A 24,794-nucleotide genomic window follows, 5' to 3' on the forward strand; every position below is an offset into this window, starting at 1 on the left:
CTAGAAACAGTATTCTGGGGTCCTGTTCTCAACAATCACATTCCCAACCGAGTTGAACTGAAGCGCTCTCCAATTTAGGATGTTCCCTGGAGTAAAATTATCATCATTCACAAAGCGGGTGATCTCACAGTAAGAAAGGACATAGTCCCACATGTGGACATCTGCCAGGACCCCCACAAATGACTGACCAGCGTCAAACCCTCCCCCATGCGAGTCCTGCTCTTGACCAACGATTATGATAGGAGCTCCATTCAGAATATCTCGAGAAGCCTGTTTTCGAGAGCCAGGCTTCCCATTGATCCATGGTTGAACCAAACCTGAGCCAGATTCCCAAGTGCCACACACAGATACCCAGGAATTTTGCTCATCAGCGAGTTTGTGAAAAACAATGTCTTCATTTTGTACAGCAACGATTAGCTGGCCCCTAGTACTTGATTTGAACAGGAGAAAGCCATTTGAACGTGAGGGTGTAGCCAAGGAAAAGAGGACCTGGTTTCTGCTCAGGTCTGTGAAGTACCTTTTAAATAAACAGGAGATTTAAGCAATTCAGTCAATTTCAATGGAGGAGAAATAAGAAGACAAATATATGAAGGTTAATATACGTGAAGACATGCAAAACAGTCATTATTAAACTCAAACAGAAGTATATGCTGTAAGTCTGCTGTGTCCTTTGATTATAAGTCATTATTTCGTTCTGCAGTGTTTACCTGAGGCAGACAGTCACAGAGCTGAAGTTTCCTCTTGTTGGAATCAGCCGAACATGAGCTGTGCTGGACTCCGCAGGAAAGGTAAACACCTTACCTGAGAGGTCTGTACAAATCATAATGGAAAGGATGGAAATGAATAATTATGGGATACAGCCAAAGAGGCTTGTCAATCAAATAAGAGTTGTTTGCTATGTTTGAGCATCACCCTATTAAGAATTACAGATGGGCAGATTCACAGGTGGTGTAAAAATTAAAATGGAGAAATTGAAATACTCCGTAAATTTGTACTTTGCAAATTTACTGGATATATGTTGTGTGTTTCCACAGTAGCAAACTGTTAAAATATGCTCACAAGTAATAAGGAAATCCAGAAATACATAACAAGAAATGAGCAAGACAAGGCAGAGTGAACTTTTCCTTACCTTGAGGAGAAGCGCAACATGTTGCCAAGATGGCAAGGAAACAGATAAGCTTTTCCATCTGTTTTAAAAAATATTTACAATCAATTTAAATTTAGTTCAAATAGATTCACTACTCAATTCACAAACCTGAGTTTGATTTGTGTCTGCATACCAAATAAAAATCAAACATAAAAATACATGAGATTAAATGATTCAATGTCAATTTCTGTCAGTTTCTTACAGGATACATCCAATATAACAAAATGTTCAGCTGAAATAATATCCTAACCTTTAGAGCACTGCAGCACAACCGTGAGTACTTAGCTCTTTGGCTTCTCTTAAATACTGACGGCTCAAACATGAATGACACCTCTCACTCACTCAACTTCAACCTTATATTGCTGGTACCTGGATCACCATGTAAAGAGACAAGGAAGTATAATAAACTCTTAAGTTCTTTTTCTTCTCAAAGGTTACATTCTTTTTAAACATCTATGGAATACAGGAAGTCAGGCAGAAAAATACAGAAAATGTTCGTCATTGCATGGCCCTCTGACTCTTTGAAGCTGCAATTTCTTGTGCAAAATTCAAGGAACAAAGAAACAATTCCATTTTCACAAATACGTCCATCATGAGCAATACAGGAGCTTTACATAGTAACATGGTATCCAGTGACAAATGTAACACCTCCCAGGTCTGGGGTGGTGTCAACAGTGATGTCTAAAAGATGGAGAATAATGACAGGAACAACAGTGCTGTTTTTCTGTAGCTGCTCTCATTACAACGACGAGCTCGCGCAGCTACCTTATATCTCACACCGCTCCCTTTACTGGTCACCACAGCAACCGTCCACAACCTGTCACTCCAACCGAAAAAGCTTGAGGACCTCTCCTTACAAGCGTTTAACAGCACAATCGCCACAGAAATACGACAAAATGATAAATACAGTCACTGACTTTTAATCAACACAAGGTAGCTGTTTTTTGTGGAGGTAGCTCCATAGTGGTGATCTAGAAGCAGAAAATATGCTAAATGTTTTTTGCTGTACCCATTTTTGGAGGGGCTCTTGTTCTTGACCCAGAGCCAGTCCATGAGGATATATGCTAATACCAGTACCATAACTAGCAGTACTTTTTATGTTTAGTAATAATCAACTATTAGAACAAATCATTTGACTTCAGTGTAGCAAATTACTTTTGCCACAAACTTTTTAGTGTAGCTGTATTTCTCTGAAAGAAACCTTCATGTAGCTGAGCTTTATTTTTGTAGAGTAACTGCTAACTTAGCTTGCTACATTTTTTAAATAGCTTGCCCAGCACTGTAAAGTGTAAGCAATATCAATCTTTTTACCTCCACAGATGTGTATTCATCCATGTGAAACTTGATGAATAATACTGAAATCAAATGAAAGTTATGTTTGGTAGCCCGGGCTTACATTTCATTTGAAACAAATCCATTTTAATTTCTCTGCAGTTCTTTTTGTTGATCAGAGATAATCACATTCCTCAACCTCAGGACTGACTTGCAGTTATCTCTGTCAATGTAACGCTATTCTCTCATTTCCAAATGTGCGCTGGGAGTTGCTGGAGGTTTCTACTCTGGTTTCACTTACATAAAGTTCAGGGCTGTTGATATGATAACTGTCACAGAAAATTACAGTTACCCACTGTTAATGAGAGGTAGTATATTTAGTTATTAGGGGGCATATAGTTTAACCTATTTTGCATTTGTAAATTTTTGGAACTTCAAGATTTACACTTTGTAAGACATGAAACATCAAAACTTTGTCAGCAATTTTCCAAGACAATGAATAAACTTCCATGACCAAAAAAAAAAAAAAAAAAAATACAGGCAGAGAGGGAATGGGAATAAACTTTGCATTACTTGGATCAAAGCCAAAATGGCAACCAACTGGGCTCATCCTAAAACTGAACCTGGGATCTCACACATCCAAAGCAAGAATCCTACACCTAGACCAATGAGCCAACTGAAGTTTTGTACAAGAGTCCCAAACGTCTTATTACCCTAAGACTGCCCTCTACTTTGCCACACACAAGAAAAGAAGTAACTTGAGTCTAAGTTGGCAACACTAAGTTGGTAGTCGGCAACAATAGCCATGATATTTATAGAGAGATTTGTCAGACTTTTGTGGAAGACTTCCTCAGTATTGTTTGTGATGAAAAGCAAATTGACGTGTCTGTACTTTCCACATGTTTAAATGTTGTAAGTGATGATGAATCATCTGTGTAAAGTGTTTGCCTGTAGCCACAGCTAGCATGAAATCATGATGCTCCAACTAGCCTCAGGTAAAACTTTACCTTATCGCTGAGTTTCTCCATAGTGACTACAGACTTTGTTGAGTGACTGGTCGGTCCAACTTTGTGGTTGCTTTTATTTTTTCCAGCTGTTGCAACTCCTCTTTCAGCTTGTGGGTGAGAGCTATGGGTATCTTCCTGATTTGTGGTTAGACTGTGACAAGGCACATCCAGATGTCCCAGACCTGTGATGCTCTTGGTATTCACTGCTTCTAGGCATTATTGTAGCATGGTATTTCTGTATCTGTCTCACCACGCTTGGGGTAGGTTTGACTACTCTGAGAATTATTCAGAATTATTCCTTTGAGACAAGGTATGAGTTCTGCAATGAGTAGATCTCAATGGATGAATGCAGTGGTGAATAGACACATGCCCAGTCAATTCTTTCTGTAATATTCTTTCTATCCTTACTCTCACCGACTTCCAGCAGGTGTCAGTATAGTCACATCATTACAACAGTCTCCAGCATCAGCACCCTAAAAGTGCCAATTCTTCTATTAAAGCCGACATAAAACTTATCAGCATGGCGCTTGCTTTGAGATCACTATGAGGTTTGTCGTGTTTACCGTGGTCTGTGGCATTATCAGGCATTACATTGTCTTGCAAGTATTTCCAGCTCTCCTGTGGTGGGCAGATTTGTGATGAGGTTCTGAGTGTTACAGCAGGAGGTAGGTAGAGTGAGTATGAAATGACCATCTACATTAGGTAAAGAGAATGAGGAAAAACCTGAGCAAAGAGAATATCTCATTTGGAAACAAATGTGAGGCTACTTTTTTATGCATTTGGAAAATGAAATTACAAAGAGCTAAGTTATGCTTTAAATTAAAATGCTTTGGTTCTCACAAGTCACCGGGACATGTGTTATTGAAGTATGATGTTCTGCCTAGCCCATCTAACCTCTTTTGTGGGGCAAGGTTGAAACACCAACATGTCACTTGTGCCAAGGAAGAGGAAAACTGGAGCTTGTCCTCAGCCGCTGTCCTAAAGCACTAGGGGAGGGTCGCTAATGCTGGTGCCACAACCAAGTGCTGAAGGTAATTGCTGAGTCCATCTGCAGCACCACTGACCAGATCAAGCGTCTCAGACCACTAAGATGCAGAATCACATTTGTGAGAGCAGGAGAACATCCAAATCCCCAACCAAAAGCCTGAGCAGGACTCTTGGGAACAGCACATGACTGGCAGATAAGAGTGGACCTGGGAAAGCAACTAAGATTCCCCGAAGACATCTTGGAGACCACCCTTAGACAAGACATTGTGCTGGTCTCTGAGACATCTAACCAGGCGGTCATGCTGGAGCTTATGGTGCCCTGGGAGGAGCGGATGGAGGAGCCCAGCGAGAGGAAAAAGGGGAAATATGTGGAACTGGTGAAGGAGTGCCATAGACAGGGGTGGAGTGCAAGGTGCAAATTTTTTTATCTTTAGATTTATGTGATAATATATGATAATAAAGTAAACAGCCTTGAATTCTAAAGACAAGAATTTCATTGCCAGCAGGAAACATAGTGACAGGTGAACAAATAAAAAGTTGTTAACCAACATTTACTTATAGGATTAAAACTCAATGTGCTGAGTGTACCAAGAGGTCAGCTGTCAATCCTTTTTTAAGGACTTAACTTCATTCTTTAAACCAAGACAGCAAACACAAGAGTGTGAAAACGGTAAAGCAATCCCAGTACCTACAAAGGTAGAGCTTTGATTTTACAACCAGCCATGTTGAGCAACAACAGTTGTTTTTGTCTTGTATGATTTGCCAAAAAGTCATAATAAGGGCAAATGGAAACACAGACAATTTGTTTTATATGTCCATTGTATTCAAAATCATTCAAAGTCACTGTATTACAAAAATTCTTTTGCATAGTTTTTCTGTGCTTGTATGGATAGTAATTGTGATCAGTTTGAAGAGCTCAGCTTACTACTGAACATCCCTATAAATGTGGCAAGTTGAGATAAAATGCTATTTTTTGTGTATCGTGCCTGGACAGGTAGAGAGAAAATTTAAAATGATATTACGTTTGACGCACATTCAGCACATTAACATCCCTTACACTGAGTGGTATAAATAAGAAAGCACATATATACATGTGAATTACTGGTAAGCAGCTTTGAAATACTTGCTTAGTGAGATAGGCCACTTAATGGAAACAGGTCATTAGAAAATAAGTGGGCCAAAGCAGACAGTATCAAGCCACACGTAAAAAGCAAAAGCTTGCATCTCAAATCATGTTTCATGGCCAGTAAAAGAGACAAACACAAAACGTTACATGCAGCATTATATGTGCGGTATTTAACAAGAGAGCATGTGACATACAGCGTACATAAACAGACAAACTGCAAAACACAAAGCATATTAATGACCTGATTCATTGATATTTTATATGTTACTCCACCAAAAGTCATGACATAGCTAATCAAAGGGTTGCCTCACTGAATATACTACAGTGTTGTAAATAAAAGTAGACAGCTCTACAATGTCTGCAGTGTCCAGTTTGAATTAGAAGATGTTCACAGATATCAACATTTACTTCTGAAAGGACAAAACAAGGACTAAACAACAAAAGCACAAAAAAGTTCAAATATTTGGAGACAAAAGAAAGAAAACCTTTCAGACGATAGAGATTAAACTGTTTTTACCCTTTCATTCAGAACATAGTAAACAGTCCTCTTTTGTTTATATGGCAGTATATCAGCACTTTATCACTCCGGATCACTCTTACACAATTCACCATGTCATGCCATGGATACCATGTTAGTGTGTGAAGTTCGTGAAGTTCCTGTGTCAGTTGGAAAAGCGAGCCATACGGTGCTGCTAGCATCTTGCAAAGGCCTATGCTCATATGATGATGGAGTTCGTGACGAGTTCCTTGAGTTTGTGCTTGAGGACGCTTAAAATTTTTTTTGGCCTCAGGACAAAGGCTTGTATATTGTAACTATCATGAGTATTTTTAAAAGAATGAGGACTTAAACAAAGCACAGTCGATTCTGAACTCATTTCACCTCCTTGTCTCTTGTCATGATTATTTAGGCATCAGCAATTGAAAGTAGAAGTTTCCTTAACAGAACGTGATGAGTGACGAATTGAACCCATATACAAGTTAGCAGTATTTAAGTGAGGGCCACAGAACTAAATATTCACAGTCTTGCTGCGGTGGTCTAAAGGTAAAGATCTTTTTTTTTCAGCTGAACATTTTGTTATATCTGTTCTGTAAATGTGTGATGGCTTCATGTATGACAAGTATTTTTATGTTTGATAAGTGTCTGGTATCCTGTGAGTATTGACTATTAATTGTATTAAAAGTAGATTAAATTGGTTCTAAATTCTGTTTAAAACAGATGGAGAAGCTTATCTGTTTCCTCATCGTCTTGGCAACATGTTACCCTTCTCCTCAAGGTAAGGAAAAGTTTGTTCGGACTTGTTTCTTGTCATTTCTTGTCATGTCTTTCTGTATTCCCATACATGCTTTCTAAGTAGTTGTAAACTAGAAATAGACTAAGTACAGTGGGAGAGACTCCCAGGTCAGGGCCAGATACGACCGAGTCCCAACTCCACACTAAATGCCGTACTTCTTATGCTAAGTTTAAAATGAATTCTAAGTTTCAAAAAGCAGTCGAAGTCTTCAGAAGTCTGATGCAGTGCAAGTTTATTGCATTCAGTAGTGAGCAAAATACAACAAACTGAGTCAGGTCCCAGGGAGTGACTGAATCTAATACAGAAAATCACTTACTCATATCTAAAATTTTATCAATATGCTAAACCTATGCATCCAATAAGCACATGACACAGTTGTATGGTAACACCCCTTACATCATTTGTTTTTGCATGGTCCAATCCCATCGCTTCCAGAACTTTCCCTGAATTTTCCCAGAATTCATTGTTCTATACACCACTATTTCTCAAGTTTTCCTTTTCTGATAAATAAAAAAATAATATTCAACCATGTCCTCATCTTACCTCAGATACTCTACACTTAATGCAGGTGTTATCTTTTAAGCGATGGGGCTAGTCCATGCAAGGCAGATACTGAAGCAACTACATTCTGGCCATTACGTGACAATGCAGAATGAAGTAATCACTTATGAAATAATCTACGGAAACAGCAGATTTACAGCACACAGTTCTGTTTGAGATTAATAGTAACTGGAAGTGTCAAATGGCAGATTTCCTGTAAACCAGTAACGAGCCATTTTCTGAATGAAGGAAGTTTCTATTAAAAGGAACACTAAATGTTTCCATATAAATTAACTTAGTTTAGTCTCTGCACTGTTTGGTAGTCCTGTCAGTAGTGTCTACAAAGCAGAGTGTATAAAAGAATCTACACCTGAGACTAGATCAAAAGATGGATGCTCCAACTGACATCAAATGGGCATAAATGGAAAATGAGTTATTTAATTGATACATGTAAATGTGTTTGTTCATTGCAAGCAGTTCTATCTATTTTTTAATCTATATCTTAATATAACATTGTTAACTGATGTATATATTTGTCTTCTCACTTCTCCTCATTTGAGGTTGACTGAATTCCTTGAGCGATGGACTGGTGACCTGTCCAGGGTGTTTCCTTGCCTTTTGCCCAATGAATGCTGGGATAGGCTCCAGCACTTCCCACGACCCTTATTAGGCTATGCAGCTTGGATAATGACTGAGAGTTGGTGAATTCCCTAAATTTCCTTTATTTAAAGGTACTTCACAGGCCTGTAGCCTCTTCAAAACAAATACCGGGGGCCAGCTGAACATTTATGTACAAAATCAAGCTGTCGAATTTCACGAACTCTTGAGGAGCAAAATTCCTGGGTATCTGTGTGGCACTTGAGATTCTAGCTCAGGCTTGGCTCAACCATGGATCAATGGGAAGCCTGGCTCTCGAAAACAGGGTCCACGAGATGTTCTGAATGGAGCTCCAATCATAAACGCTGATCAAGACCAGGACTTGTATGAGGGAGGGTTTGACGCTGGTCAGTCATTTGTGGGGCTCCTGGCAGATGTCCACATGTGGGACTATGTCCTTTCTTACTGCGAGATCACCCACTTTGCAAACAATGATAATTTTACTACGAGGAACATCCTAAATTGGAAAGCGCTTGAGTTCAACTCCGGGAGTGTGGTTGTTGAAAACAGAACCCCAGAATTCTGTTTCTAGTGTAAAGGAATAAAAAGGATTGTTCACAGGTTAAACCTAAACAACCAAATCTGATAATTAACTTTATCTGTGAACAAAAAAAAATCCTTTTCTTTGATTTTGGATCATTTAAAACTCTTCTGTTTTTCTTATAGGCAATGTTTGCTGGCGTCTTTTTATTATCTTCTTCACTTCAGTGTAAAAATAAAGAAAATGAAGAATCCGTTTGTTTGTTCCACTGACTGATTGTTTGATGGAGTGAGTGATTGGTTGATTCATCTCTGTAGTGTCCTACACTCATGTCAGCCTGTTAGCTGTAAAAATCAAACATTTTAGTCTATTTTACTGTACTATTGTATTTATCTGTTCAGAGATGAAACCTCACAGCAGTCACACTCAGATATGAGAACACACCACATACAAAAACACAGTGTTCATCATAGTCGTTGTTGCACTACAGTCACACATACCAAAACTCCTCTCCCTCCCCCACTTCCACCACCTTCTCAGACTTGATCAATTCAATGATTTCCAGATACCATTTTTTCTGACATGTCAATGCCATACACTCGCCGATATGACCAATGCAGTTACTGTTTGAACTACAGATTACGCACACTACATGTAGCCTGTTACTTACTGCCTTTATTACACACACTACATGTAGGCTGTTATTTACTGCCTTTGCAATGCATGTGGGAAACACCCTGGACAGTTTCCCAGTCCATCACAGGGCAGACACACATACAAACACACTCGTTCACACCTAGGGGCAATTTAGTGGTTGTTTAGGACTGGGGAGGAAACTGGAGAGGAAACCCACACAGACACAGGGAGAACATGCAAACTCCACACAGAAAGGACCCTGGCCGCCCGGCCAGGAATCGAATCCACAACCTTCTTGCTGTGAGGCAACAGCACTACCCATTGTGCCACCGTGCCGCCCCAAGGATAAATCAGTCATGTGGAAAATATTTTAAAGCATTAATGGTTGTTTGAACTATTCTGTACTGTCTTACTAGAGTCTAGTCTACAATAGTGTTATTGTGTGTCAAACAATGGGAAATTACAAAGAGAAAGTTGAACTAGAACAGCAGTTCCCAACTCCAGTCCTGAGGGCCCACTGTCCTGCACCTCATTGTTTTAACTGTTCATTACCACAGGTAATTGAAGTAGTCAAGGGCTTGATGATTGATTGAACAGTTGAATCTGGTGTGTCAGTCCCGAGTTAAAACAAAGACGTGCAGGTCAGGACTGGAGTTGAGAACCACTGAACCAGAACAATGTGTGCTCATGCAGCAAGGCTCATAGGTGAGCGCCTGGTGGCTGGACCTGCCACAGGGTCCGGTTGGGTTCAGCCTGAACGAGCCACGTGGGGCCGCCCTTTCGTGGGCCCAACACCCACGAGGGGAGAAATAGGGGCTGAGTGCGATGCCACAGGGGTGGAGGGTTGGAGTGAAGGCTCTAGTGGACTGGACTTACAGTACAGAAACTGGCTTTTAGTACATGGAATGTCACCTCTCAGGGGGGAAGGAGCCGGAACTTGTGCAGGAGGTCGAGTGGTACCAACTAGATATAATCGGGCTTGGTTCTACGCACAGCTTTGGCTCTGGAACCAAACTCCTGGAAGAGGGCTGGATTCTATATTTCTCTGGAGTTGCCCAGGATGAGAAGCGGTGGGAAGGTGTGGGGTTACTTGTTAGCCTCCCACTGAGTGCCGCTGTGTTGGAGTTTGTCCTGGTGAATGAGAGGATCGCCTCACTGTGACTTTGGGTTGCAGGGGGGAAATCTCTGACTGTCGTGATAGCGTACATGCCAAACGGCAGCTTGGAGTACCCAGCCTTCCTCAAGGCACTGGAAAGTGTCCTAGTGAATGTACCATCTGGGGACTCTGTGACTCTGTTCTGCTGGTAGACTTCAACGCTCATGTTGGCAATGATGGAGAAACTTGGAGGGGGGTGACTGGGAGGAACGGCCTACCTGATCTGAACCTCAGCGGTGCTTTGTTGTTGGACCTCTATGCGAGTCATGGATTGTCCATAATGAACACCACGCTTGAGCATAAGGCAGCTCACAAGTGTACCTGGTACCAGAGCGCCTTATGCCAATGGTCAATGATCAACTTCGTAGTAGTCTCATCAGATCTACGGCCGTATCTTCTGGACACTCCGGCGAACAGAGGGGCAGAGCTGTCATCTGATCACCACCTGGTGGTGAGTTGGATTAGATGGTGGGGGTGGCTGCCAGATAGACCTGGTAAACGCAAGTGCATAGTGAAGGTGAACTGGGAACATCTGGCTGAGGACCCTGTCCAGGGAGTCTTCAGCTCACACCTCCAGAGAAGCTTCTCCCTGATCCTGAGGGAGGTTGGGGACATGGAGTCCGAATGAACCCTGTTCAAGGCCTCCATTGTTGAAGCGGCAGCTTTGAGCTTTGGCAAAACAGTCGTTGGTGCCTGTCATGGAGGCAACCCAAGGACCCGTTGGTGGACGCCATCGGTGAGGGAGGCCGTCTGGCTGAAAAAGGAGGCCTTCCGGGCTTGGCTGGCTCAGGGGGGTCCGGAATCGGCTGAGAGGTACCAGCAGGCCAAAAGGGGAGCAATGATGGGGGTCATGGAGGCAAAAACTCGGGTATGGGAGGAGTTTGGGGAAGCAACGGAGAAGGACTTTCGGTTGGCCTCAAAGAGCTTCAGCCAAACACTCAGGCAACTCAGGAGGGGCAAGCAGGGCCTCATCCAGGCTGTTCCTCGCAGGGATGGGGAGGTTCTGACCTTGAGCATTTCAGACCGGATCTCATCCACTCCCGGCGCCTTGCCACTGCAGTGTTTCCTGACTGCCTGAGTGACCTCCGCCAGGGAGATGAGTGTCCCCCCCCCCCCCGAATCCTCCGGCCCTGCCTCCTCCACGAAGGGCATGTGGCAGACAATGTGATGTGTATGTTATGGAACTGTTGAGGGTATGTCAGGCCGTCACCGTCTGTCACAGTCTGAAATTATGTCTGTATTAAAGATAAAATCATACGTCAGAAAAAGGGAAGTTACTGAGAGGAAGTTGTGATGGAGCATCTCAGATGAACTCTGCGATTGCCCAACGCTGTCAGAGCAAGCTACACAGATTAGTCCCATCCCCACATCACGTCACCTCTGAAGTTGTGTGTAACACTGTATAAATACTCTGTACTCCTCTCTGTTTGGAGAGGTTGTGCCTACCCATCTAGAATCATCCCATGCACATGAAATACAGGTAAATGATTCATCACATCTTAAGTTAAGTCTCTGAGACTTAGCAACCCTTGTTACAGGGGATTCCAAATTTCCCTTACAGTCAATAGGCGGGGTTTTGGATGATGAGGACTCAGACAGCAACAAGGAGTGAGTTAGTTTTCTTAGTTTAGTTTAGGTAGTTGTTAGTTTTCTTAGTTTACTAAGATTAGAGTGAGGCAGACTGAATGTCTCAGTTCCTGATCAGGCTGTGTATGTCTTTGTTCTGACTGCTATAAAGGTTCTCCATGTCTCTTAGCTAGAATGGCATGTTCTCAGAAGGTGTCTACATAGCATTTTGTACATAACATTTTGTTATCTGTATCCTTTAAAAACCTGTCAGAAGTTGAGATTGAATCATTTAATCTCATGTATTTTTATGTTTGATTTTTATTTGGTATGCAGACACGAATCAAACTTTTTAAAACAGATGGAAAAGCTTATCTGTCTCCTTGCCATCTTGGTAACATGTGCTTCTCCTCAGGGTAAGGAAAAGTTCACTCTATCTTGTCTTGCTCATTTCTTGTTATGTATTTCGGGATTTCCTTATCATGTGTGAGCATATTTTAACAGTTTGCTACAGAGTTGTAAAGTGGAAACACACAACATATGTCCAGTAAATTTGCAAAGTACAAATTTATGGAGTATTTCAATTTCTCCATTTTAATTTTTACACCACCTGTGAATCTGCCCATCTGTAATTCTTAATAGGGTAATGCTCAAACATAGCAAACAACTCTTATTTGATTGACAAGCCTCTTTAGCTGTATCCCATAATTATTCATTTCCATCCTTTCCATTATGATTTGTACAGACCTCTCAGGTAAGGTGTTTACCTTTCCTGCGGAGTCCAGCACAGCTCATGTTCGGCTGATTTCAGCTAGAGGAGAGTTCAGCTCTGTGACTGTCTGCCTCAGGTTAACACTGCAGAATAAAATAATTACTCATGAAATAATCAAAGGAAACAGCAGACTTGCAGCATGTACTTCTTTTTTACATTAATAATGACTGTTTTGCATGTCTTCACCTATATTAATCTTCATATATTTGTCTCCTTATTTCTTCTCTTTTGAAGTTGACTGAATTGCTTAAATCTCCTGTTTATTTAAAAGGTACTTCACAGACCTGAGCAGAAACCAGGTCCTCTTTTCCTTGGCTACGCGCTCACGTTCAAATGGCTTTCTCCTGTTCAAATCAAGTACTAGGGGCCAGCTGAACATTTATGTACAAAATAAAGAAATTGTTTTTCACAAAATCCCTGATGAGCAAAATTCCTGGGTATCTGTGTGTGGCACTTGGGAATCTGGCTCGGGCTTGGTTCAACCATTTATCAATGGGAGGCCTGGCTCTCGAAAACAGGGTCCGCGAGATGTTCTGAATGGAGCTCCTATCATAATCGTTGGTCAAGAGCAGGACTCGTATGAGGGGAGGGTTTGCCACTATTGAGTCATTTGTGGGGCTCCTGGCAAACATCCACCTGTGGGACTATGTCCTTTCTTACTGCGAGATCACCAAATTTGCAAATGATGATAATTTTACTCCAGGGAACATCCTAAATTGGAAAGCGCTTGAGTTCAACTCTGTTGGGAATGTGGTTGTTGAAAACAGGACCTCAGAATACTGTTTCTAGTGTCAGGAAAGTGGGAAAAATATCGCTTTGTATTGTGATTGCAACTTTTAGAAGCTATTATGATGAAGTATTAATATTATAGGGACCTGTGCTTGCTTAATTACTATATGCTGCAAACATGTATCTGCGTGTTAGAACACATGTGTAACAACCAGCTAAATAAATATTGATTATTGCAAAAATACACGGGTTATGTTTTATTTTCCTTTACTATATTATTAATGTGTTTCCTTTTAATTGTGTCTACTTCAGATTGGTAAATAAGAGAGAACAAAGATAAAACACTGGGGATCGCGTTTTCAAAGGATATTTCCAATGTTATACCATCAAGCCTGAGCATACATTCACCCTTCCCACTCACACACAGCAAACAACATTCTTAGAGCCCCAGCCATAAAGTGCGCAGTGTCTCCACTCGCTGGCAACATAGAAGTAAAGTCACTCAAAACTAAAAAGTAATCCAAAGAAATACTATGCAAAAAGGGCAAACAAAAATCCACGGAAAAGAGCCCCAATAATCCACCAGAAAGCAAAAATGCAATCCACGACTGGAGCAGCTAGAAAAAAAAAGACAAAAGAATAGTGCTGCAAGTAACGATGTGGGGGCCAAGCAGCCCACCAGGGCAGAGTCGACGTGGCAACTTGATCTGATCATGTTAAAAGCGTGGCTTTAAGCACTGATAGCAAGTTTTATGACAACTGATCTGACAACTGATCTGAATTTTTGCTAAGAGAAACACATGAACACTTAAGAGGCAAAAAGATGTTTTTGCTTATTGCAGCACCCCCCAGGGGTCGAATGACACAATTTTTTGCACATCCTCAGGACGGGGTCCTGAGTCCACATACCAAGTTTGGTGCTAGTACATAAAAGCATTGCTGATCGGCTGTATTATTTTGATCAGCTGTAATGGGTGAATGCTTTCATCAATCGAAATGCCAACAAATAACTTTTGTTAGGCTTGATCTGAAGTTCATCTGTGCCAATTTTGGGGAAGATTGGACAAAATTTGTGGCCTGTGAAAACTTTTTAAACTTTTTCATAAATTCCAGTATGGCGGAAAATCCAATATGGCGGAAATTGACAGCATGGAGTGTGGTGAACTCGGCTTGATCTAAGAAATCCAGTGGTACCATTTTCAAAAATTTGGCACGCGGTTCAAAAGTTACGTACACAAATGCATCTCCAAATTCGACCTACTGGTGGCGCTAGAGCACTTGGGGCGCAGACATGAAACTTTGTAAAAAGAATCCCCAATTAGTGTGCAAAATTTCACAACTTTTTACTATACGGTTCTAGGGGCTGCCATAGACTCCCTAGCCTGAAGAAGAAGAAGAAGAAGAAGAGGAAGATGACATAATAACAAGAAAAGGTGGAAACACATTGGGTGCCTACACAGCAACTGCTTAGAAACTGTTATCTTCACCATCACTGTCATGTTACTCTCATGTTTTGATTTTACTTGTATAGGATCAGCAAGTCATTACATAAGAAAACTTTCGTCAAAGAGTCTTCGTATCGCATCAAGAATGCACTTAATACTATCCAGTGATTAATAGTACATTCACACATTAATGGATGGCATAGAGGGTATAGAAAGTACAATGGTATGAATTTGCCCTACGGTATGGATTTTGAATATACTATGCTGACCGGCAGAGTGGTGGACCTACATAACAAATGCCATCACCAGCTACAGTTACATGCACACTTTTTTATCAATTGGAATGAAATTATTCCGACTGATGATTCCAAATGTACCATTTACATGAGAGCGATCGGATAGTTTGTGCGCATTTACATGTCACAAGCGTACAATCGGCCCTGCGATGGACTGGCGACCTGTCCAGGGTGTTTCCCTGCCTTTCGCCCTATGAGCGCTGGGATAGGCTGCAGCACCCCCCCGCGACCCTAAACAGGATAAGCGGCTTAGATAATGAGTGAGTGAGTGAGAGTGAGTGAGCGTACAATCGGAATTCATTGCAACTGCAAATTGCCTGGTGCCAACTTGTATGATGTGGTTGAAGGCTATATAAAATTTTCTAAGCCAGTCATACACAGAAATAAATAATGTTAGAGTGGTCAAAAGAAAGTTCACTTTCAAGTAAAGAGCCAGGGCAACGAAAGCTTTACTTCAGGTCAGTGATTTGATCAGTTAATTACTTACTTATTACTAATTGTAGCTTTAATTATAATAATAATTACATAATCTCTGCTTGGAATATTCTCCAAAGCTTGCTTAAACAGCTAGTTGTTGTGGGATTTGCACCCATCTAGACTATTCTTAATTCTTTGAGAAACACAAGCGTGTCAAATTTCTCGCACTGTACGCCATGTAATCTAAACTCTGTCATGCATAGTAAAACGTCAATACGCCATTACTTCGCGTAATTAATATGCGCAGAAAGTTCCAAGTGCAGAAGACAATCCGATAGAGCGTTTACATAGCTAATATTTCCTATCAAACGGATTATCAGAAATCTACACCACCTCTTTAAATCCGAATGAATGAAATAGCCCAATCCGATCGGGGTGCTTACACGAGGCATTTTCGTTCCGATTGAGCTTGAATCCAATTATTAACGGAATATTAGGCTCCATGTAAATGCACCTACTGTGTACTTGTTCTTAAAATACCTTTACTATGTGAAATATGTCCTAGTAATACAGTTAAGAGTACAGCAATAGCTTCCATGCAGTTGCCATACCAGTGCTTTACCCTTTCAGAAGCATTTATATTGAAATTTTAAGAAAACAGAATATACCGTGATATATACCATCACCGTCTGTGCTTCAAATTATAGATATAAATTTTAGGCCATACCGCCCAGCCCTACATTCACATAATCATTTGTTTTTGTGAATGGTGCAATGGTGCATTGCTTGAAATGTTGCAGCCGCAAATAATTGTGTGATGAAATTATCTCCTTTCTTTCGGATGGTTCAGTGTACCATATGCTAAAGGAGATAGGAAAGGAAACAGCAAAGCACCTATCCTGAGCATTTAGGGAATTCAACCAGCTCTTATCATGGCTTCCACTTGGATACTTGGTCATTTCACTTACACCGTGTTCGAAATGCTCACTTGTTCACTCACTCACTATATAGTGTTTGCTACATGGAACACTCACTAGGGGTAACTGTTGACTGCTGTTGATACATTTCGGACACTATTTGGACGTTACGCTACAACATAATTATGCGCCGAATAGTTGTAATTATTATCTCTGTCGCAAACAAACGCCAGAATATCTGCACCTGATTTGTCTGTAAAGACTCTCTGCTTTCACGAGACAGGGCGCAATGTATGATGGTCTCAGTCGCTCGATGTAGGGCACAGCTTCTGTACGCTACATTTGCCTCGCGACGGTTCTATAGCGCACTATATAGTGTAGTAAAATTTCACTTGAGATTTTGAGCAGCACTACAAAATGGCTGACACACTACATAGTGCACTATATAGTGCGTGAGAGTACATTTCGAACAGAGCGTCAGTTAGGGACCCTCATATGCAAAAAAGACTATTGTGATGCACCCCCTGAGTTTTTACGTGCCAGCCTCTATCCAGACACTTCCGTGTTTCTTTTAAAAACCCTTTCAAAAGTTCACGCGTCAGCTGACAGCTTTGACATGCAGTCAGTGTTGTGCAAGTTACTGAAAATGAGTAGGCTAATTAGTTAGTTAGTAGTTACTTCTTTCAAAAGTAACTGAATTACATTACCAATTACTGCATATATAATAGGGAGAGTAACTTTTGCGTTACTTTTAAATGTTTGCTTCAATTCTCTTATCAATGTATACCAAGCAAATCAAGCTTTGGCTGTTTGGATGCAGTGGCTCCTTGGTCAGCGGCGCTAGCACTGGGGTTTTTCGCGATTAGCTTTGTAGAGGCGTGTTGTTTTACCAGGTGCTTCAGAAGATTAGAATGACTATTCTTTGATGTGGATAAAGTGCTCACATCTGCACATAGTCTACAACTCACCAGTATATTTTTGTCCTTGATCTCGAGGAGGGAAAAATAATGTTCATATTTCCAGGACAGGAAGCTCACATTGCCCGAACTGTCAGCCATTGTGTGGGCTAATGCTGATTGATTGATTGACACATTCATTGCGCTACGGTCGGTTGACGTTAGATCATAAATAGGAAACTGGGGGAATAGGATGCATTTGTCTGCTATAGTCTACAGTTGTCCATTAATATTTTCACTCAAAACAAAAGTAACGAGCTCATTTCAATTTCATTTCATTTGAAAAGATAATTAGTTACATTGCTTGTTACCGCAAAAAGTAGTGGAATTTGGCTACATTAACATGGTACTTTGTAACGCGTTATTTCCAACACTCCATACAGCTGACCCAAAACGTAAACGAAAGGTAACAGGAATACATTCACAAAAACATAGGGCTATATACAGGATGGAGTATTACATTATAAGGATTACCTTAATAGTTGTTAACTACTGTATTGTTAACGTGGCCTATAAAGTGAATGCTATTTCCATTTATGTGGTGGTGCTATGTCCTTGGAAGTTTGTCTTACTGTATGAAAAGCTCTGCTTATATAGCATACAGTGAACGTATTACGTGATACGAACATGTGTCATTGATGGAAAATCGCTGATTAAGATGCCTCAACAATGAAAGTGATAATGGAATTACGGTATCTTGTTATCTTACGCATCACTTAAAAACTAAGCTTTATTTCAGCTAATCGTGACGTGACTATCAGTCAAAGTAACGCATTACATAGGCTACACACGTTTTTAAAATGACTGAGCAACGAAAACTTCAAGGGATCTATGGTGTCTTGTTAAGCAAAGAAACAGTTTCTGTTCATACTGTAGAGACACATACTTAACGTATGATTCGTAATGTCATGCTAGTCATTAGGCTAGTAAAGAACTGCAGTGGGAAAGTTTCATCGCACTTTCTTACTTTAATTTTCTTGACAGTGTGAGATGATGAGAGTCCTTAAAAAGCATATAACTCAGGAATGAATCACATATCACCTGCAGAATGTGTCATGATTTCCATCTTGAATCTAGCATTCCAACAACAACAAATATCAACACCTTTGAATCATTCAGTACTATTACGTCTGAAGTTCCAGCGATTCATGTATTTAAAAGAATGGCAACAATGTTGCAAAAGGAGATGAAGAAATCTTGTTGCAAAAGGAAACAAAATTTAAAGAAACACGCAGGTTTAACAAGGGGATTTTCCCTTCAGTGCCCAAGTTTCCTAGTGTTCTGAGATTTGAGTGAAGCAGAGTGAATGTCTCTTTTTACGACCAGGCTATGTGTATCTTTATTGTGACTGTTGTAAAGGCCCTTTATGTCTCTCAGCTCAAACAACACATTCTCAGCAGGTGTCATCATAGCCACACAGAAAACAGAAGCGAATTGTCTAAAAGCGGATGAATAGATGGAGAAGACTAATTGTATTTTTTTTGTGTGTTTGGTAAACAGCAGTATTTAAAGAAAAAACAGTTTACAACTTTTGAATCATTTATTTTTTGCAGCATCTTTAGGAACAGAGTATTCTCAGTTCTCTGTTTATGGATATTTGAGCAGGTGATCCGTAATCCCCAACTGGTGTGTTTCCAGGAAGCCAGTGTATAGGGTCAGATTCTGTCATATCAGCCGTGATTCAGTCTGAACTGAATGATTTGCACACTCATGTCTACTTGACCATTGATCTGTGTATTTTCCTGGCAGGGTCCATGTCTTACCAGCACAGACTTTGTGAATTGAATCACAGTTGACTTTGTATCTGGTAGCTGTGCCAACTCCACAGCATCGCACATAATAGTTCTGTAGTTTTATTAGCCCACAAATTATGGCTGTGACGAGTGAACAGACCAGTTTCCATTATGTTGCTCTTCATCTTCCACAGAAGCAAGGATGTTGTCAGTGTCGGAAACAATGTCCATAATATTTATAGAGAGATTTGTCAGACTTTTGTGGAAGACTTCCTGAGTATTGTTTGTGAAGAAAGACAAGCTGACTTGCCTACACTTTCCAAATAGCCTCAGGTAAAACTTTACCTTATCGCTGAGTTTCTCCATAGTGACTACAGACTGTGTTGAGTGACTGGTCTGTCCAACTTTGTGGTTGCTTTTATTTTTTCCAGCTGTTGTCCAGCTGAGCTATGGGTACCAATTGTAAGTCGCTTTGGTAAAAAACATCTGCCAAATAACTAAATTGTAAATTGTAAATCTTCCAGATTTGTGGTTAGACTGTGACAAGGCACTTCTAGATGTCCTAGACCTGTGATACTCTTGGTATTCACTGCTTCTAGGCATTATTGTAACATGGTGTTTCTGTATCTGTCTCACCACACTTGGGGTTGGTTTGACTATGAGAATTATTCAGAATTATTCCTTTGAGACAAGGTATGAGTTTTGCAATGGGTAGATCTCAATGGATGATTGAAGTGGTGAATAGACACATGCCCAGTCATTTCTTTCTGTAATATTCTTTCTATCCTTACTCTCACCGACTTCCAGCAGGTGTCAGCATAGCCACATCATTACAACAGTCTCCAGCATCAGCACCCTAAAAGTGCCAATTCTTCTATTAAAGCCGACATAAAACTTATCAGCATGGCGCTTGCTTTGAAATCACTATGAGGTTTGTCGTGTTTACCGTGGTCTGTGGCATTATCAGGCATTACATTGTCTTAAAAGTATTTCCAGCTCTCCTGTGGTGGGCAGATTTGTGATGAGGTTCTGAGTGTCTACATTAGGTGAAGAGAATGAGGAAAAACCTGAGCAAAGAGAATATCTCATTTGGAAACAAATATGAGGCCACATTTTTACGCATTTGGAAAATGAGCTAAGTTATGCTTAAAAATCAAAATGATTGCTTCGGTTCTCACAAGTCACTGGGACATGTGTTAGTGAAGTATGACTAAAAATGCAATGGGTGGTATTATTTAAAATCTATCTTAAGAATTTAATCTTTAGATTTATGCATTGTGATAATAAAGTAAACAGCCTTGTATTCTAAAGATATGAATTTCACTGTCAGCAGGAAACATAGTGACATGTGAACAAATAAAAAGACCAAGTTGTTAACCAACATTTACTTATAGGATTAAAACTCAATGTGCTGAGTGTACCAAGAGGTCAGCTGTCAATCCTTTTTAAGGACTTAACTTCATTCTTTAAACCAAGACAGCAAACACAAGAGTGTGAAAACGGTAAAGCAATCCCAGTACCTACAAAGGTAGAGCTTTGATTTTACAACCAGCCATGTTGAGCAACAACAGTTGTTTTTGTCTTGTATGATTTGCCAAAAAGTCATACTAAGGGCAAATGGAAACACAGACAATTTGTTTTATATGTCCATCGTATTCAAAATCAAAGTCATTCACTGTATTACAAAAATTCTTTTGCATAGTTTTTCTGTGCTTGTATGGATAGTAATTGTGATCAGTTTGAAGAGCTCAGCTTACTACTGAACATCCCTATAAATGTGGCAAGTTGAGATAAAATGCTATTTTTTGTGTATCGTGCCTGGACAGGTAGAGAGAAAATTTAAAATGATATTACATTTGATGCACATTCAGCACATTAACATCCATTACACTGAGTGGTATAAATAAGAAAGCACATATATACATGTGAATTACTGGTAAGCAGCTTTGAAATACTTGCTTAGTGAGATAGGCCACTTAATGGAAACAGGTCATTAGAAAATAAGTGGGCCAAAACAGACAGTATCAAGCCACACGTAAAGAAACAAAAGCTTGCATCTCAAATCATGTTTCGTGACCAGTAAAAGAGACAAACACAAAACGTTACATGCAGCATTATATGTACGATATTCAACTGTACAAGAGAGCATGTGACATACAGAGTGCATAAGCAGACAAACCGTAAAACACAAAACATGTTAATGACCTGATTCATTGATATTTTATATGCTACTCCACCAAAAGTCATGACATAGCTAATCAAAGGGTTGCCTCACTGAATATTCTACAGTGTTGTAAATAAAAAGTAGACAGCTCTAATGTCTGCAGTGTCCAGTTTGAATTAGATGTTCACAGATATCAACATTTACTTCTGAAAGGACAAAACAAGGACTAAACAACAAAAGCACAAAAAAGTTCAAATATTTGGAGACGAAAGGAAACAAACCTTTCAGCCAGTATAGATTAAACTGTTTTTACCCTTTCACTCAGAACATAGTAAACAGTCGTCTATTGTTTATATGATATCAGGATATCAGCGCCTTTTGTCACTCCGGATCACTCTTACACAACTCAGCATGCTATGCTATGCACGGCTGAATGTCTCACCGGATACCACGTTGGATTGTGAAGTTCGTGAAGTTCCTGTGTTGGCTGGAAAGGTGAGCCATACGGTGCTGCTAGCTTTCCCAGTTTGCATCTTGCAAAGGCCTGTGCTCATATAATGATGGAGTTCGTGACGAGTTCCTTGAGTTTGTGCTTGAGGACGTTTAAAATGATTTTTGGCTTCAGGACAAAGGCTTGTATATTGTATCTGTCATGAGTATTTTTAAAAGAATGAGGACTTAAACAAAGCACAGTCGATTCTGAACTCATTTCACTTCCTTGTCTCTTATCATGATGACTCAGGCATCACCAATTGAAAGTGGAAGTTTCCTTAACAGAATGTGATGAGTGACGAGTTTCATCCATGAACAAGTTATCAGTATTTAAGCGAGGGCCAGAGAACTAGGGAGTCACAGTTTTGCTGCAGTGCTCGAAAGGTAAAGATCTTTTTTTTTTTCCAGTTGAACATTTTGTTATATGTATCCTGTAAATGTGTGATGGCTTCATGTAGTGGTTTTACCAAAAGTGATATTTAATTTATTACTTATTTTTAGGTTTGACATGTTTTTGGTATGCTGTTTGTACTGACTATTAATTACCTTAAAAGTAGATTAAATTGGTTCCAAATTCTGTTTAAAATAGATGGAAAAGTTTATCTGTTTCCTCGCCATCTTGGCAACATGTTGCGCTTCTCCTCAAGGTAAGGAAAAGTTTGTTCTTTGACTTATTTCTTTTTCATTTCTTGTCATATCCTTCTGTATTTCCATAAGCACTTTCTAAATAGTTGTAAACTGGGAACGGACTGAATACGTTGAGGGAACTAGAAATAGACTAAATACATCCAGTGAATTTGCAAAGTACAAATTTACGTAGTATTTCATTTTCTGGAATCTTGTCGGACCTGCAATTCTTCATAACCGAGTGCTGCTGAAACGTAGAAAACAACTATTGTCTGAGAAGCTTTGTTAGCTGCTCCCATTATATACATTATTTCCATCCTTTCCATTATGATATTCTGGTTTGAACAGACCTCTCGGGTAAGGTGTTTACCTTTCCTGCGGAGTCCAACACAGCTCACGTTCGGCTGATTCCAACAAGAGGAAACTTCAGCTCTGTGACTGTCTGCCTCAGGTAAACACTGCAGAATGAAATAATCACTTATGATCAAAGGAAACAGCAGACTTACAGCACACAGTTCTGGTTGAGATTAATAATGACTGGCAGTGTCAAATGGCAGATTTCCTGTAAACCAGTAATGAGCGATTTTCTGAATAAGGAGTTACGTTGCAAATGCTGCACAACAGGAGAAGTTTCTATTAAAAGTTTCATACAAAATATTTCCATAGAAATTGACTTAGTTTAGTCTCTGCACTGTCTGGTTGTCCTGTCAGTAGTGTATGCCAAGCATAGCATATAAAAGAATCTGCAGCTGAGACTAAATCATAAGATGGATGCTTTAACTGTTATCAAATGGCCATAAATGGAAAATGGGTTAGTTATTTAATTGATACATGTAAATGTCTTTTTTTTATTGCAAGCAATTCTATCTCTCCATTCATCTATTTCTTAATATTACACTGTTAACTGATGTATGTATGTCCTCTCACTTCTCCTCATTTGAGGTTGACTGAGATCCTTAAATTTCCTATTTATTTGAAGGTACTTCACAGACCTGACCAGAAACCAGGTCCTCTTTTCCTTGGCTACACCCTCACATTCAAATGGCTTTCTCCTCTTCAAATCAAATACCGGGGGCCAGCTGAACATTTTTGTACAAAACCAAGATGTTGTTTTTCACGAACTCCTTGATGAGAAAAATTCCTGGGTATCTGTGTGTGGCACTTGGGAATCTGGCTCAGGTTTGGTTCAACCATGGATCAATGGGAAGCCCGGCTCTCGAAAACAGGGTCCACGAGATGTTCTGGATGGAGCCCCAATCATAATCGTTGGTCAAGAACAGGACTCCTTTGGGGGAGGGTTTGACGCTGGTCAATCATTTGTGGGGCTCCTGGCAGACGTCCACATGTGGGACTATGTCCTTTCTTACTGCGAGATCACCCGCTTTGCGAACGATGATAATTTTACTCCAGGAAACATCCTAAATTGGAGAGCACTTGAGTTCAACTCTGTTGGGAATGTGGTTGTTGAAAACAGGACCCCAGAATACTGTTTCTAGTGTCAGGGAATAAAGGGGAGTGTTTACAAGTCAAACCTAAACAACCAAATCTGATAATTAACTTCTTTATATGTGAACAAAAAAAAAATCCTTTTCTTTGATTTTGGATCATTAAAAAAATCTTCTGTTTTTCTATAGTAGGCAATGTTTGCTGGGGTGTTTTTATTATCTTCTTCATTTCAGTATAAAAATAAAGACAATAAAGAATCTGTTTGTTTGTTCCACTGATTGATTAGTTGACTGAGTGAGTGATTGGTTGATTTGTCTCTGTAGGGTCCTGCACTCATGTTAGCCTGTTAGCTGTAAAAATCAAACATTTTAGTCTATTTTATTGTACTATTGTATTTATCTGTTCAGAGATGAATCCTCACAGTAGTCACACTCAGATATGAGAACACACCACATACAAAAACACAGTGTTCATCATAGTCGTTGTTGGATTACAGTCACACACACTAAACCCTCTCTCCCCTTAACCCAGACTACTTGCACCACCTTCTCAGACTTAATCAATTCAATGATTTCCAGATAACATTTTTTGTGACATGTCAACGCTGATATGACCAATGATGCAGTTACTGTTTGATCCATAGATTACGTACACTACATATTGGCTATTATGTACTGCCTTTGCAAAATTAATGTTTGTGTTCACACATTTGTTGTTTATTTATTGCTTTCATACCATCAGAGGGTTGCCTGAATTCTAATGTATGTACTGTAGGGCACATCAGTTTATTGTAACTCAGCAAAGCTAAGATACGTAATATTACAATTAATAACCAGGGGTGCAAATTCATCTAAATGGACAGCTTAGTCAATAGATTTGGGATGATGAGGACTAAGACAGGAACAATGAATTGGTCTTTAGTGTGTTGCTGTA

At 40.0% G+C, this 24,794-nt stretch overlaps 2 protein-coding genes and 1 pseudogene across 2 annotated transcripts; 2 read left to right on the top strand and 1 right to left on the bottom strand.

Moving 5' to 3' along the window:
- LOC115809901 (serum amyloid P-component-like) lies at positions 1-1,187 on the bottom strand. Its single transcript, XM_030771759.1, has 3 exons — positions 1,130-1,187; positions 708-810; positions 1-517 (listed from the first exon to the last, which is right to left on the bottom strand). Exons 1-3 carry the CDS (start codon positions 1,185-1,187, stop codon positions 1-3), a joined length of 678 nt encoding a protein of 225 aa, XP_030627619.1.
- Positions 1,188-12,599: 11,412 nt separating this feature from the next.
- Positions 12,600-13,428, top strand: LOC115810352 (serum amyloid P-component pseudogene; annotated as a pseudogene).
- An 8,949-nt stretch (positions 13,429-22,377) lies between these two features.
- On the top strand, positions 22,378-23,911 carry LOC115810353 (mucosal pentraxin-like). Its single transcript, XM_030772284.1, has 3 exons — positions 22,378-22,435; positions 22,764-22,866; positions 23,395-23,911. The coding sequence occupies exons 1-3, from the start codon at positions 22,378-22,380 to the stop codon at positions 23,909-23,911; spliced, it is 678 nt and encodes a 225-aa protein (XP_030628144.1).
- Positions 23,912-24,794: the final 883 nt, after the last annotated feature.

The sequence above is a fragment of the Chanos chanos genome, chromosome 4 (genome assembly GCF_902362185.1).
Source record: "Chanos chanos chromosome 4, fChaCha1.1, whole genome shotgun sequence".
NCBI lineage: Eukaryota > Metazoa > Chordata > Actinopteri > Gonorynchiformes > Chanidae > Chanos > Chanos chanos.